The sequence below is a fragment of the Tympanuchus pallidicinctus genome, unplaced genomic scaffold, assembly GCF_026119805.1.
Source record: "Tympanuchus pallidicinctus isolate F22 unplaced genomic scaffold, pur_lepc_1.0 scaffold22, whole genome shotgun sequence".
Classification (NCBI taxonomy): domain Eukaryota; kingdom Metazoa; phylum Chordata; class Aves; order Galliformes; family Phasianidae; genus Tympanuchus; species Tympanuchus pallidicinctus.
This window is the reverse complement of record NW_026294739.1, coordinates 2604358-2621566: the sequence shown is the minus strand read 5'-3', so window position 1 is coordinate 2621566 and position 17209 is coordinate 2604358. Positions and strand designations below refer to the sequence as shown.

General features: G+C 38.7%; 1 protein-coding gene across 7 annotated transcripts in view; it reads right to left on the bottom strand.

Moving 5' to 3' along the window:
• STAG1 (stromal antigen 1) overlaps positions 1–17209 on the bottom strand; it is a 160820-nt gene that overhangs the window by 19583 nt on the left and 124028 nt on the right. For all 7 annotated transcript variants that reach the window (XM_052687270.1, XM_052687274.1, XM_052687275.1 and 4 more), the window contains 5 exons: positions 16525–16595; positions 11964–12051; positions 10419–10499; positions 4229–4321; positions 1372–1546 (listed from right to left, as the gene is read on the bottom strand). In XM_052687270.1, the coding sequence (XP_052543230.1) occupies positions 1372–1546; positions 4229–4321; positions 10419–10499; positions 11964–12051; positions 16525–16595 (508 nt within the window). The remainder of the gene's footprint in view (positions 1–1371; positions 1547–4228; positions 4322–10418; positions 10500–11963; positions 12052–16524; positions 16596–17209) is intronic.

Sequence of the window (17209 nt, the reverse complement as noted above, 5' to 3'; positions counted from 1 at the left end):
GTAGGGGCCAGAAGGGACACAGCCTCTCTGAGACTCTCTTGCTTTACTCTTACTGTATTCTCCACAAAGCCACTGTGTATAAATGATGTATTTTATAGTAGGAGACCTTTTACAAGCAGTGGAGTTGACTGTATGTACACCTTAATCCTTAGAACTGAAGCATCCTCTCATTTTTCTTCATTTCTTTTTGTAGTTATAATACATTCTGATTACCAAAAGCTGTAAATTGTCAGACTGACTTCATGAAATTAAAAGTAGTATTTGGGGAGGCAGATTACACACAAAAATCTTCATTCACCTTTTTGCTGTCCTCCCAGTCCAATTACAGGATGTGAAAAAGCACTGACAGAGCTCAGGAGAAAAATAAACACTGTCCTCTTAAAATATGCCCTTTATTTATTATTGTGATCATTTTGCTCACAAAGTACAATTAACACTGTGTACTTCTGGTGAAGTTGTGTTTCAAAATGCATTCTTTTCTGGCTACTGTAATCCATAAAGAGATGCTCAAAAAGATGCAAGCTAGTGGGGAGCTAGTGAGCTAGAAAGTGCTCAAAAACAAGAACAAATTCTCTGAGACCTTACTTCTATACACTACTGTCTGAAAAGATCAAAACCAGCACCCACATGCCATGCAAACTTACAAGTAACTGAGTTCAATGAAAATTCAGAAAATGTGCCAAAAAAGCACCACAGTATGCATTCAGCAGGTGTTTTGTATTCTTTTTTTTTTTTTGGGCTCTGGTATTCCTTCTCCTGTCCAAAGCTGTTTAGGATTCAGAAATTGGGTGCCCTGTGTATGTATTTAGGCATCTGTAATGCACAGTAGTGGCAATGAGTTTTTAAAAACAGATCTCAATGACAAATCTGTCCTTCCTTGACTGAAAGCAAACAATCTCGTCATCCTTCTGAGGAAGCAGAGATGCCTGACCTACTGCCTCTCGAAGCACGGCCACACAAGGATGCCTAAGAAATAACAAGAACACAAGCAAACATACACAATGCTTCTCCAATGACTTTCAAATCAAGAAACCTGATTTTGTTTTGAAATCCCGAATTTATTTTGAAAACAAAAAGATTAAAAAAAAAAAAGAACAACAGTTTTGTACAGATTAATAGCATGTTGTTTACAGGCTGCTCCCAGGTCTTCTAAAGTCACCAGGTCTCATGAAGTGAACTTTGTAACTACTTTTTAAGACACACAGCACTGAATGCTTCATATGCACACTTAGCCCTTGTCTTCCTAAAACCAAGGAAGGAATAATTTTGAAAACATTTTTGAGTAAACTGATCTGACAATTCTGTTTTCCTCTTTCTTCTTCAGCTGTGATGGAAAAAAAGCTAAGTAGGAAACCTGAAAGCTAAACGTACCCATGCTCTGGTTTTCGTCATCTTGGTCAATGAAGACATGGTCCATCACAAAACTGAGAAGTTCTGACTGGAGGCCTGAGTCTGGATTAAACACCAATGGCTGAAGACCTTCACGCCCTCCAGTCATCAGCTGGTGACTAAAAATCATCAAGAGATCACAGAGCAGCATGAAGGCCTGAAAGGCAAAAGAGATATAAGAAGAGTAAGAAGCTTAAGTAAGTAAAAACCCAAATACCATTTATCTAACCTGTAGATATTCTCTCCTTTACTCCTTTAACTAAGCTGAGTTATGCATGTTTCTGTGCTGTGAGGACTGTTCACTAGGGGTTCCCTTAGTTTTAAAATACTACGTCTCTTATTCCTATGTAGGGAACTCTGTTTACTGATGTGCCACGTCCAGGATGAACCATACTAAGTTTCCTTTTCTTCTCTGTGGGAAGAACTGTAAATCTCTTTCTACTCCAAGGACTGCATTGAAGAAAAAAAAAAAAACAACACCAAAACACCTCTTTTGATGAACAGTTAAAAAAGTTAAAGAAAACTACGATCTGCTTAGAAATGGACACAGGTGCCAGTATTTGGGATTTTTCTCTACAGTACCTGGAAATTTAGGATTCATTCCAGTCACGACTTGTCTGCTGCTAATCCTAATGTTCACCTCTAAAAAAGAAAAATACCTCTAAAAAGAAAAAATTATGCACTGAGAGTGCTTTTCTTTTTCTTCTAACCAAGATAAAGACAGCACAGGTTCAGATGATGATGTACTGTAGACATGCCTGGTCAGAGATTTATTTCTCTCAGCCGAAAAAAAATGTGGGATGTTCCACTTCTGTATCTAAACTTTACACTTTCTTCTCTCCTTTAAGATGCAATCGATCTTTGCTGAGAAGAACACACAGATTAAGGATCAAACATACAGGAGAGAAAAATGTAACATGAAGAACTCTCAAAAAAAAATCAGTAAAATTGAGGAAGAGTTCCTGCACTTGCAGGAACAGACTTTTTAAAAAAGAAAATTAAAAGCATCATAGATGAGATGGGTGAAGGGACCTCTGGAGTCTCAAGTCCAATCTACTCTGACTGGGACTCTGGTCATCTCTATTTCTGGTTGGTTGGAGCCTTGAAAGCTTCCATAGAACAGTGCAAAACTGAAAAGGAACTTCTAAGAAAAGCTGATATTATCAATGAAGAAAAAACAAAACACGACAGAATAAGAAATAAAAACATTTTAAAATATATGAAGAACAAAACCAATGCAGGAATGGTAATCATTTACAATTTGTTGATGCAGAAACAATATTAGAGTGAGTTTATGCTGCAATGGTTGATATTTTCATGAAGCTAGATGCTATTTTCACATTATACAGTGTTAATAAAATATGTTCTATGTCAAGAGTAACCATTCAGAGTACTAAAAATAATTACTGAAGTTAATCTACTGGAAGACAGTGACACCTCAGAGTCCTGTAAAATTACATAAGTAGGAAGGTCTCTGAGCCTTTAATATTTCTATCAACTTGCAGAAGACAGTAAAAAAGCCAAACAGAGCTATCTTTCAAAAACAAAAAACAAAACCCAGTGTCTGTTAAAAAGTGTTATCTTTTAAAAAACACAATACCTGCATGCCATTTAATTGGTCTTGGCAAAATCATGGAAGTGCTGATACAGAAAAGCAATTTTAGACAACTAAAAGATGTCAACAGACCTGATATAAATCAGCAAATGTTAAAATCTGAGCAAAAACCAGCTACTGTTTCTTGCAGACACTCAAATTATTTCAGTGAGTGCTTGGATTTAATTTCTTTTACTACAATTTCTGAACACACATAACAAAAGCTCCCCAATCCACGCATGCGTGGCTTTCCACAAATTGAACACAGATAACTGAATAACTACTTTGAGCCATAAAAAAAAAAGGGTACCTTGCTCTTATCATGTTTTGTAGGTGTACCTTTGGCATAAGTGTGCTCTCATGCCCGTGCCGACAGATGCACACAACTACGACTGCAAACAGCCTTCTGGAGAAGCACAGCAACCTATGCTATAATTTCTACATTCTTGGAAATCTAAAGAAATCCTCCTCCTGCTATTTATTTACTGAAGACACTATGCAGCTGGATATTTTACTATGATTTACCAAGGAGACATAACTATTTGTCAAGTAACTGTTTTTGCACAGTGTGCAACTAAATTTGTAGTGTAATTCCAAGTATTTTTGTAAAAATTATTTAACATTCTTTTCCTGCTAGAAAGCATACATAAGAATGACCTGTACTGCTAGAAGCCTCTATTTTCTCCTATTAGCCACCATGGGAAACAGAGACACAATAGTTAGCATTTACTACAACATTTAATGGAATTATTAGGATGACAGAATAATTAAATATTAAGCTTAGACTTTTTTCCCCAATCTAACATCAGGCATTTGACTTGTGTAGGAAGGCAGTTGCTCTAGATTCCCCAGTACTCAATGCAAGGGGGAAAAAAAAAAATCCAGAAATATACACAGATTGAGCCAATCTGAGGTCTGAATCACCCTCTAAAAGTGCCTGCTTACATCTGCTAATACACCAGTTAAGAAAAGGAGTGGACTTTAATTTTAGGTGGTTCAGTTAGATACCTACAGTTAAGACAGCTGAACGTGGGCCTAAGCATCTATTGTGACATCTGAAATGAGTTTGGTATTAGCTGTACTTTGAAGGTGATTTCAATAGTTCTTTTCACTGAGTGTTGGGTCAGTTTTACTTGAAGGAAAACCATCTGTGCCTTCTAAGTTTGTTGCAGTGTCATCTTGAGTTTTACTACAGTTGTTAGCATTCACACTTCAGTAAGAGCACGTGACAGACACTTCCTTTACCTGTTCTTTAACTGGGGTGTTGACATTTGATAGACACTGCTGGCAGACAGCCAGAAAGGATTTCACAGTTTTCCTCAATACCAGCAAGTCCTCCTAGAATAAATATTAAAAAGGGATGATATGTAAGTATTAATAAAAGGTTGCTAAGAAAAAAGCATGAGAAGATGGTGATAATTTCACACGTTCAATCCCATGAGCTGGTAAAACAAAGAGAGGCCATGTAAATGCATGCATAGTAAAACAAGTCATTAGTCTTCAGAGGAATGGCACAAGGTTTCCCTGCAATAAATACTCATAATAAAACAATACATCTCTGGGTTACAATTATCTGTATTTTATACTGGATGTAAATTATATATGTTTTAGAAGAAAAAGATCAATACATCGAGGTCGGCCCACCTGGTGGTTTAAAAGTCATTCTGTATGTAGATAAATCAACATGAACAAAACCACCAATGAGCAATCTCAAATTCAACAAGAACGTTATCCTAACTGCCTGCAGACATGGGAAATGTGAAGGCACATGGCAGAAATTTAACGACATGGGGAAGAAGAAAGGAGGTTTGTTGATCTAGAGAAAGGAGGATCTGTGAGTAGAAAAAATAAATATGAAAATACACATAACTTGGCACCTATTTAAATAGTTACTGTGTTCACATTAGGAGCAAATTCAACACAGAGAGGAAAACGGGAACCACAAACCATCAGGACTTACATTAGCCTCAAGTTCTGTCAAAGAGGACCAGCTTTGTCAGCACCGACTCACAGATTCTGCTACCTCTGCATTGCTCAGTGACACCAGCAAAGCTCCTGCCCTGTCTGCCACCTGTCTGGCAGCATTTCTGATGTGTATCTGCAGCTGCTTCAAAGATCTTTTACCTCCCTGCTTTCACAGAGATTTGATGTAAAGAAGGGATCTAAATTACAGCCATTAATTCTCACTGAGACTGCTGGCCTGTCACTACTGCTGACATTTTGGTATCTGCCTGTATCAGCTTTCAGATAGAAGACATGTCCTACAGAACATCCAAACAAAATCTAAAGATCCCATGTACTGCAGCATTTTCCCTGCCAAAATTCTGATTTTTGATTTCACTGTCTCTTCAGTCCATGTGTCTCATTTCTAGTTTTAGCTTCTTTTATTGCATCCTATCGCAAGATCTGATTATTCCTTGTTTACTGAAAAGCCTTTTTGTGGTCCATATGTTCTTTCTGTACTGAATTCACAACAGAAGGCAGGTATGCAAACACACCTAAGCAGCCCACAGGTTCCTAGATCTCTGAACCTCTTGATTTTCAATAGAGTAAGAGCGATTTTCTGATCCAGTCTCTGAAGATCTACAAGCTACAGCACCTTTTCACTACTAATCATTTTTCTCTCTTAATATAGGAGAAGATCCCTTTCTGCAACTGCATTACACTACCATTACATGACCTACAAGGTACCTCTGGTCTCTTCTAAGTGACAGATCTCTAGTCATCAGCCTTCTTGTTCCCAGGCATGCCTTCTATTTGGCTGGCTCTGAAGCTATTACATCGGGATGATTTCCCAATTTCAATTTTCATCTAATATATTAACTACTTCTTAGCCACTGAACATGAATTACATTAAAAACACACATTCAGCTGCACTGCAATGTGATATCAATGCCTTACAGAAATTGGTATTACAAAATAGTGTCTTCAACAGTCAAAAATGCAACTTCCTCAAGTTTATTTGATCCATCTAGTCTTTTTTGTTGGCCATATTTGTTCAGCTTTCTACTGACTGTTTTCCATCAGCCATCCCAGGAGTTCACCTAGCACTGACAGCACGCTTATCAATTTGCTGGGATGTGATCATCTGGCTTATACTTTTAAGTATTACAGTCACTTTCATTTCTATCTACAGCAACTACTTTCTAACATAATACCTTCCATTTAAATGCTAATGATTGAAAAGAGAAACTGAAACCTACAAAAAAAAAATTTAGAAATTGAATGTCTCCCATTTTTCTTTCTGTCGAAGTCTGAATAACACCTAGCATACACTATTTATTACCCTCTCTTGATAGCTCAATAAACATTCCATTTCAAAAGTACAGACATCAAAAGAAAGCCTTGCTGAACAGTGCAACAAAGCCATCTGGAACTTTCTAAAATTGGAGAAATCCCCAGACTGCTGTAGAGTGATAATGTGGTTGTTGATTTGTTTTTTTTTTAAACAGAAAATGGTAGGGAAGAAAACTAATTATATTTTCAAGTCTTTTACCATTCTAAGGCACACAGCCAAGATTCTTGAGGTGTGATTACAAGAGATGCTGGCTGCAGTAGAAAAGCTGGCATAAAATATGTACTGTCCTTTTGGTTGCTAGGCTAAAATCATGAAGTCACACTGGATTACTGAAGAGGTGCACGATAAAAATAACTCACTCTTGAGCTATACAACTAATACCTTAAAATGTAACCAGTACTTGGATTGAGAATGAGCCACTAAAAACTACGCCTTGAACTGATTTTGCCACCAATGGTAACTGAACAACTGTTTGCAAGACTTATCTAAAATTGTTCAGTTATTTTCTAGCCTAAAATTGAAGGTTTTTTCCCACCATTGAAGTCAATGAGAAATGCTGTAGTTTTGCTAGTTATTGTTTTTATTCTTATTTTCTTTCCTCTAAACTACTTCTGTGAAGCATTAACTTACCTCTTCCACATCCAACTCTTTAACAAACTTTAATATGTTCAAGAGCAGTCAGCATTCAGCTCCTCTGCAGAACACAACCCAACCTTTTGCACCCACTGCCACTTCAGCATTTTGTGCTTTCTTTCTTTGTGCTCACAGTAATATGAAAAGCCTCCAAGTCACTATGCTCTTCTTTAAATCCTTTTAAAATCCTCTCTACTAATTCATCTGCCTACTAATCACTTAGCAATAGCTCTGCATTTGGCTGGTCTGGCTGCAGCTCATTCAGAACTCTTTCACTTTTGACTGCTTTTTTTTTTTTTTTTTAAACTGTTGTAAGACTCTGGATGCCATTCTTCTGCAGATATTTCTTTTTCTCTACATATATGTACAGTGCACAACTCAATGGTCCCAGGCACCTGGTTTGTTGAATGCATGCAGAAATCTAGATGGAAAAAACAGCTGTATAACCTAATACTTCCCAACACTTGTTTCCCAAGATCTACACATTTTCAACTGATTTTCCTTTGAAACCACCTTAAGGCCCCTTTTCATCTGAAGAATAGTTTTTCTCTAGGACATCACGAACTTCCTGCAAACAACACAGTATAAATCTCTTCTCCTCTGTGCCATGCTGCCTACCACAAAGAGCACTGCTCTGCTTAGCAACAGCACCCAGTCATGGCCTCAGCCTCCTCTGAGCTCCATAAGGGCAAGGCCAGTGATTAGAGTACTGGGCTGAGGATGCTTCAAGCTTTGTGCCTGTCATCCTCACCCACTGCAACCTTCCTTTTACTCATCAATGTTTCCTGTAAGATTTTAGACACCACAACGATCCCAATGGATGTGACTGATTTCAATAGATGTCATTCCTTCTCCCTCTCACTGTGCTCCCAGGCTGGTTGTGCACCCTCCCTGCCAGCAGCCTTGAGCAGCCTGCACTCAGCTGAAGGAATCTTAATCAGCCTGGGATGTAACACAAAGGACTCACACCTCCAGCACGCATATATGACTCTGCAGATGCTTTGCATGGCACGTGAATGTTTAACAGACAGCAGCAAGCGGCATGGATACACATGAAGCTGGAGAACCCTCTTGTCCAACAGGGGCCATGCTTAAGTAGAGGATCTCAAGCTCTCAAGAGAAAGGCAGTGGACTTGTACCTCCTTCTTTCTATGGGAGTTACTGTACATGTCTAAACATGTGCATGTGTTGGGGAGGGGATTAAAATCAATTGCAAATAGTTACAGAAGGACTATTTCTGTGTTCAGAAGCATTTCTCAAGTGTCCAGTGTTGTGGTAGTGTTGTTTACCTGCTGTATTGGTTATACTGATCCTGGAGACGATTTTAATTGACCGCATGTTAATTATGTGTCTTTAATGAATCAATAAGCTACCACAATCCTAATTTGATTTAGATTACAAGAGTTATGAGGTTTTCCCTGCCACACATACAAAGCCTACAGACTAGCACACCTAGCCTCGTGTAGCCAGCCAGAATCCAAAACGTGCCCAGCAGCTGTAACACAGAACGTCCCTCAGAAGGCAGCGTGATGCAGGCTTAGGCACAGTACCCATCACAGTGATCAAAACAGGACATTCCTTTTGGGAGAGAGACTGCGTGTCTGGAAGAACCATCTGAACACCAGATAAATAACGACTTCATCCTACAAAAGATTCTGTTCTCAGCTGTATCTCCCTGGGTTGTCACAGAATCACAGAATGGTTTGGGTTGGAAGGGACCTTAAAGATCATCTAGTTCCAATCCCCCGACACTCCCACTAGAGGCAGGGACACCTCCAACTAGACCAGGTTGCTCAATGCCCCCCCCATCCATGTACAGCCTGACCCTGGAACAAAATAATTAACAAAATCATTTTCAATTTTGAGCTCTGCTCCAATAACTCGCTTTGAAAGAGCAACAGACTAACTAGTATTTGTGAGTATGAGTTGACACAAATGATCCAGCTGGTCATGGATGAACATTTCTTATAAATCAATCCCTACCTCCGATCTCTCAGTCTGGATGCTCAAGAGAAATCTTAACAACAACAACAACAAAGTCTTCTAAACATGAGCCTTGTAATAAAAATTCATAAAACTGTTGGGTACAAAACAAAGAAGGACTTAGACAGATTAGTTTTATAGCCTATTGTGAATTTCTCATTTTTCCAACTATTACAGGTTTCTCTCCACTAGCCTTTTCATCTCTGCCTTCTCTTCCTTCCTAATAGCTGTCCTGTCACCTCTCCTTCCCTTGCTCCCACCCTCCTAGTAGGTATCAGTGACCCTCCTCTTTTCTTTTAGAGACAACTTACACGATCCGTATCCATACAGAAACCATGAAAACGTTCCCACTTTGTACTGTGATCTTCTGTTATTTCAAACTTGAAGGGCTTACATACATCCTATCTAATTTCTACAGCTATTATCACTGGTCTTCTAAAGATACTGCTTCAGCCTACAAAGCATCACCTTTATGTGTCCTTAGATTATTGCAGCTATAGCAAAGTATGACTAGAAAGCTGAATGGACCTGCACATTAAAATACTGTGTCAGAAATGTTAACAGCCTAGATAACTAAAAAATGCTAATGAAACACACCATCCCTCACTCTAATGTGTTTCCTATTAAAGTCTTTGTCTTCCCATACATCTTACTTCCAAAGTGATTCCCTTTAATGCCTGCTAATTCATAAGCCTAAATCATGCCAAGCAGCCATGGGCAAAATAATCTCATAATGACTTAATGGACAGATAAACTGCATCTGGGTTTATTTTCACCGTCAACAAATGAAAATTAAATGTTTGATAGAAAAAAAACATAGAAAAAAATATGTTTCAAACATCAGGCTTGTGGATTTCTCTTTAACTTGTTTCTGCCGTGGGCAGGAAAATAACACCTATTACTATAGATTTCATACTTCAATTTGGTGTGTAACTTCTGAAAATGTCCTAAAAGATCAGATAGTGGCCTCCTACTGAGAAATTGCTATGGAAAGGTTCTGAAAATACTAAATATAATGATCAAATTACGCGTAATATTGTCTTTACTGCATTACACCTGCATGCATTTGCTTTTCATCTGTAACTGTCACTGCTATAAACCCTATATTTAGCAACATGAAAGATGCACCTAAAGGCTAAACAAGGTAAACGTACATAAATATTAAGCTGTATGTGATGTACAAACCACTGGTATTGCTTGCAATTATTAGATAAGCATCGTTAATTTTACTTATCTGCTCATACTAGCTCTTACATTCAAATTAAATACATTCAGCAATAAAAATATAAAAGTCAACTAGTATCAAGTACTGATAAAGACAAGCTTCTGCTATTCATACAGTTTATTCAGAAATATGTATGTTACTAAATACATCTTAAAATACTAAGCAAGTCAAAATGCAAACATCTTCTACCAGCTTCACAGTGGTATAAAATGACTGTACACTGTGTGGAGTAGATCTAGTGCCTGTTAAGGTAAGTTCTGTCTCAGCAAAATTCATGTGATCAATTGTCTACTTACTTTGGAAGGGGAACCTTCAGTGATTTTCACCAGCTGCCAGAGAATAGAGTAATGCGAACACTGCAGTGCCTGAACAACTATCTGTAACACAGGCAACACAAGGAGTCTAAGCATGCTGCAAACAACAAACTGTATATAAAACACATAGCATATTTCAGGGACAGAAAAAAAAAAAAGAGCAGCTCTAAGGAAGTATTTTCTGTTTCTGTGGACATCATTTTCCTTATTCAGCTCAGTGCAATAAGAAACATTATGCATTATGAACGGAAAATTTACTGTGGTCAGCTGGGAAACAAAGCAGAAGAGAAAATCATGCATTAGAGCACAATAATGGGTGTAACAACAGCACAACAGAAGTACAACCCAATGCCTGCATACCCCAGTTCAAAAACATTCGTTTAAATACCTCTAAATCTTACTGCATGAATAATACAGTCTAGAGCATGTAGTCCAATTAAAAAAAGAGGAGAAAATAATCATGGACAACACAGGACACGTGTTTGTGATGCCCACAAAAGCATCAATGTCTTAAAATTTCAGTAAAATTTCTTAAATTTTCAGTAATAGGTGCTAAAATTCCAAAACCTTTTCAGCAGGTTCAGGAGGTATTTCGAATGGTTTGTGCTTCTGTGCACAGCAAATCAACTAACAGCCCTTAGCTGCTTCACAAATTACTTTTCTGAAGGATGTTACTAAAGGGGCCAAAGTATTCCTATTCAGCGAACTTCTAGGGGTCTGAGGAAAGACCATACTTTCATACTGAGGAGTGTTAAGGTTTCAGAATCTTTTTCCTAACACCTCAGAGAAGTAATCTGGGATGTGGCAATAAGTTGGGATACAGAAGTCAGTCTCTATTATGGCTCCATCTACTTTCACCAAACTTGGCTGTGAGAAAAGCCTCAGACCTCCCAACACTTCCTTTCTAAAAAAGGCTTCTAAAAACAGATCAGAGTTGCATGATTTTCTTTCTGACTAACAGCTGGCTTCCAAGAGAAATGAGAATATAGCTTAAATACTACAGCAGGCAGTCTGCAGTTTAAGCTGAAACAGCATTCTAAGAGAATCTGGAATGTCCCTGTGCTCAGTGGTCCTTTTATTAAGAACGCTTAGAAAACAGTCATCGAGATCATATCTACTGAAAGAACCTCACTGGAAAGGTTGGCCAACATCCTTGCTGAGTGTTTTTCCAGTTTTCATAAGCACTCATCTTACCTTCAGTGCACAAAGATTGCAATAATTTGAATCACAGCCAAGGTTTGCAAATGATGGGTTCCTGTGTAAAAATCATGATTTACGCAGTGCTTGTCACAGGACATGAGTTACTCCTTGCTTTAAAATGAGAAAGGTGAAGCAAGTAGCTCAAAATCACACTGAGTAAAAAAGAAACAAGACCAGATTTTCTTCCTCCTGAAAAATGTTTAACTACAAGAAAAACTGCATTTAAGGTCCCATGACTTTCCTAAATAACTGATGCCTATCTCCATTACGAAACTCCTGTAAACACTGAGTCCCCAGACGATGCAACGTAGGTGTTGCTAGCGGTACCTGTTCTGGCATAGCTCCATGTTCAATTCCAGTTCTTAGTAATCTGTAGCAGTTACTGAACAGATCCCATTTTGTGAGATCATGAGCACTAGAACAAGACACAATAAAGAGAGAGAGATTAGTTGTGTTCCTTGAAACTCCACCTTGCAGCAGCAATATAGTCTGACCTGGGAGCTCAGCGAGCAGTCTGGTATTTTTGCAAAGCAGAGACAATACAGCATGCTGACGAGGCAGCTGCACAATTAGTTCACACCATGTTAAAACCAGAAGTTAGGCTTTTAGATGAGAGAGGTAAAGAAAATGTTTGCCACATTGGATTTCTGTTGGTAGGAGATAAACTTGATGCATACCATGCAGCTTTAAATGTTACTTAAGAGTAGCTGTAGGCTCCTTCTCAGTGTTGCCCTTTAAGTCATTTTTCCTGTTGTGTTCTAAACATTGACAGGATTTCAGAAGGCACTTCTCTGGCATGGCAGCACAAACTGTGGCCAAACTGAACGACTAATTGCACAATAGCTACATAATCTTCTGTCTTATCATTTGGCAAATAACTGCATACGTTATCACTAAATACTGAACATCCTGAAATATCCAAACCAAGAGCAATATACATGTAAACAAGACTGAGGTCGTGTTAACCATTCCTTCCATTCAGCATTTCATATTTCAGTTGTACCAACCTGATTTGCTGGGAAGAGAAATACAGATGAGATTAGCAACAGAAGTTTTAGTCTTACACACCTCAACAGCTGGTGTTGTAGGTTCACAGTAAAAAACTGAGAAATACTAAAAGAAACATACAGTAACCTGAAGAATTATTTTTCACAACGGTTTAGATTTTGCAGTAAGAGAGAAACAGAAAATTTGAAACCATCTGTAAAATGTTTATAAAATGCAATCCCCTCAAAATAATAAAAAGACAACTTGATTATTAAAATACAGAATCACAGAATGGCCAGAGTTAGATGGGACCTCAAGGATCATGAATCTCCAACCCCCTGCCACATGCAGGGCCACCAACCTCCACATTTCACAGCAGCCCAGGCTGCCCAGGGCCCCATCCAACCTGGCCTTGAACACCTCCAGGGATGGACGGGGCATCACAGCCTCTCTGGGCAGCTGTTCCAGCACCTCACCCCTCTCTCTGTAAAGAATTTCCCCATGACATCTAACCTAAATCTCCCCTCCCTCATCTTCCCAGTCAGGACTGTGTTGGTCCCACAACACAGAAAATCTCTCTGATAAAAAGTTCCACTGAAATCCTTTATGTCTTTCAACTGAGAATAAATGAAGTGCAGCCAGTACACACTCTAGAGTTGTGCCATTAAGTCAAGCTGCATCTTAATCTTAAGATCCACGAGTAGAAGGAAAACAAAAGGAAAACCTAAAACAGAGCAAAACAGCACCTTCCCCCAGAAAAAATGAAAGAGCGAAAATATACTCCCCACCTAGATTTTGGAGTGTCGTGGAAGTAAGGAAACAAAATGTTTTATGGACAAATCATAGACTGTCGGGGAACTGCCTCTTACTAGTGATATGAAGCACAACAAATCTGCTTCGGCAACTCACAAGGCTGCTTGTAAAGTGGAGAGGTACCTCCTTAATTACAATATTGTAATTAAAGCAGTAAAATCTCCTTGGTCTGCAGAGGCAGGTATCTGAATAAATTATTCTGCAGAGAACATGAAAGAAAAACTGGTGCCGTGTCTGCCTTTCTATTGCAGAGCCCTTCATGTCAGGGACCGGTGGCAGCAAGCACCCCTCATTGCCTTGACAGCTGGGGGCACCTCAGCTGTTTGCTCAGAGCCTGGCCTTACAACTGTCCTCTGGAGGAGCTTTCCAGCTTCCAAAGCTGAAAAGTACTAGCTAATAGAGATTATCACTGCAAACTTCCTTTGAGAAAAGCTTCCACATTAAATTTAGGCATATTCTAATTCATTTTTCTCTGTTTTGAACTATTCAGAAATTAAAACTATAGCAAAGAAGATACAGTGGACACAACCCCATCCTTCACAGAGGTTCAGACCGTGCAACATAGAGACTCCAAGAATGAAAAGTCATATGACACAGCTTTTTCTCTACCTTCATCTTCGTGGAGTACAGAAAGCAAGGGCCAACACCTGAAAGGAGGCTTCTTTCCATCTCTATGATAGCACTGCCTACTGGGGCATTTTTTTACTAGAAAATAGTAGATGAAGTGAGTAGAAAAGCAGTCAGGTGAAGTGAAGGAATCATTTCCACAGTGTTTCCGAAAGTGTGGAAAGAAACAGCCTACAAAAATTCCTGTTAGGTAATGTGATCTGTCCACCCTCAGACCTCACTCTTTTTAGAGCAGCACAAAGCAAAAGCAGCAATACCTTGGGTTACCAACAGCTCTGCAAGATGCAGTCTAACTTCTCTAACTGAGAATTAAGAAATCAATCATTTCTTCTCTTTCTAGAGATAATGAAATTCTGAATAATGTAGTCTGAAGGAATCTGATATGACATATAGTTCAACTACAGGAAAGTTACTATAGTCATTGCCTGGCATATTTTATTAAGTCCGCATGGGGCAGGAAGGAATCAAATTCTGTATTATATTTGAGGAGTGCTGGGCAGTGATACCAACAATCCTTATGTCTAAATGTGAACCAGTGTTCTATACACAGGACAGCATGAAAAGAGCACACCCAGAGGAATGGAGCTGATGTCTCAGTTTCATGTATCTTGTGTGGAATTACCTGGAGCAATTCAGTAACAAATGTTGATATAAAAATTGCTACAGCACTCACGTATGAAGTGTGAAAGCTCAGCTGAATTAAGCCAGAGTTGGAATGGGAAGATTGTGTCCTTACACATGAAAGCACAGAAAGAAATGCCTTGAACATCAGTGAGACCCTGGCAAAGAAAAGAGACTTAGATATTTACCCTAGGTGTCCTATTCAGAAATCTTCAAAAGTTTATTATTCCATTTTGAAAACTTGAAAGGGAACATTGTAATGACGAACTTTATTTGTACTGAAATGCTAATATCCTTCCTAGATGGAAAACTATCAAGTAAAAAGCATGCTGCAAGCCTTTCATCAAGTAGCTTTCCAGCCTTCCCAGAACATCCATCTCCCATTGCATGTTTCACTGTTCCAGCATGCAGACCATTTCTAGTACTGTAATTAACTTCACTAACAAACTTGATTTGTATTAGTTTAAGGGGAAGAAAATTGGGCAGCAAGTGTGATCTACTGAACATCTCTGATCTTCTAAGCTTTTTAAGCTTATTCATTCCTACATGAAAATGCACAATAAAGTGACCCTCTAAGAAAGAGGATTAACTCAGACTTGGGAAGTCTTGGTACAGAAGCTTTTTTTGGTCTGGAAAGCTTTTCTGATAATCCCTGTCATGGTTTTTCCCACTTGCTGGATTTCTTCCTCCCAGGATATGAAGAAGCAGCAACGACGAAGGAAACAAAAGGTACATTTCTCTCACTGGAAGAAGAGAGGGACTTGTTTCTATTCAAATCCTCAGCAAATGCTTTGCTCTATCAGTGCAGTTTTACAAGACCTGAAAGGCATCAGTTGTTAGCTGATGATGGATAACGACAGTATCAGGCAAGAGCTATAAAGGTGAGAAAACTCAATGCAAGTTCTGAATTAAAGATCTTAGCCTCATAACTGAAGCTTTGACAAAAAGCTTAAGATTTGTGTTGCTTTCTTCAGTGTGAACTACAGCTTTCACCAGTCCTCTCAGGGATGGCAGAAGTGGCTCCGCTGTGTTACCAGGGAGACCAAAAACCTAATTTGCACATCAGCCTGCTGCACTATAGAAATTAGTAACGATTTAATGATCACTGTAGGACTCCTGTTGAATGGAAACGAAGAGCAGATATTTCTGAATCATCTCATACAATACAGGATTCAATACAGGATTCAGGACAGCTGAATACTAAGCACAGAAAGGAAAGAGAACCAGAACTGCAAATCCAAATACACCAGTGTAAAAGATGTGGCAGAAGCAAGATGCTCTCTTACACTGTGATAAGGAAGAAATTACATCTGGCTCTCAGTCATCTGCACACAAAGTTTTCCTACATGCTGACCAGAAGCAACTACTTCCTATAGCTGGTAACATGGGGAAGATTAGGTCTTTGTTGCTATACAGCAAAATCCAGACAACTGAAGTCAAGTTTTCCAGGTTTCTCTACAAGTCATTAGGGTGCCAATATGTCTGAGAGCAGCAGAACTCTGGGAAGATGCTGGCTGGTTCAGCGGTCTCATTCACCCTGCACTACAGCTCACAGTTAAAACTTCATAAGTCATGCAGGAGAGTATGACTTCTGTAGTAAAACACTCATTTAGTGCAAAGGAGGCTATGCCATTTGCAAATTAAATCTGTAAAATAGTCATTAAGTAACCAATAACACTGATGAATCCAAGAGCGGTTCGGATGGCACTGAGAAGGGCCACCAGTTATTCATCAAACTCTGTTTCTTATTTTAGACCGTAAGCGTTCTCATTTCTTAGCACCATATCTCAACTGATACTTGTTGAAGTGACCATAAATTTTCAAGGGAAAAGACACATACTTGTGAAAAGAGGTTAATCTCTTCAGTGTGGAGAGCACGTTGTATATGTCATCATCATCAGCTTCTTCTCCCTGAAAATGAAAGAAAATCCATGAAGGCAGTTCAGCAAACCAACTGAGAGAGCATTACTGAAAGGGAAGGAACAGATTTCTTTTAGGTTTTGTGTTGACCACAAAACAGGGTCCAAATTTTACAATGAATTTTATCTCCATTCTATAGTAATATTTAAATAACTACTGCATAACATTAGAAAATCAGCAAGATCATCCAAAAGTACGTAGCAGTATTACAACATTAATACTCAAGTAAGTATTTTCCAGTAATAGAAACCATTTCCAAGATAAAAAGCCTACTTTACAGAAAGGAATGAACTGCAGTTTAACCACAAGCTAAAGAATGTGCCACGAGAACTCAGCCAAGTGTTTGTCTGCAGATGTCAACAGCAAGTATTTTCAAGTGAGCAGTGGGAAAATTGCTTTGTTTTCTTATCCTTCATTGCTCACTGTACTGCGTGACAACCGTGCTGCACAGAACAACATGCATTCAGCACTGGGTGGAAGGTTTTTTCTTCTGTTATTTGTGTTTAAGGTTGACATTTTAAAATATCGTTATTCCAATGTTAAATAGAAAATCAAGTGGAATGAAGGTGCTTCTGAAACTTAATTTTTCCAGCAATTTTCTGAAA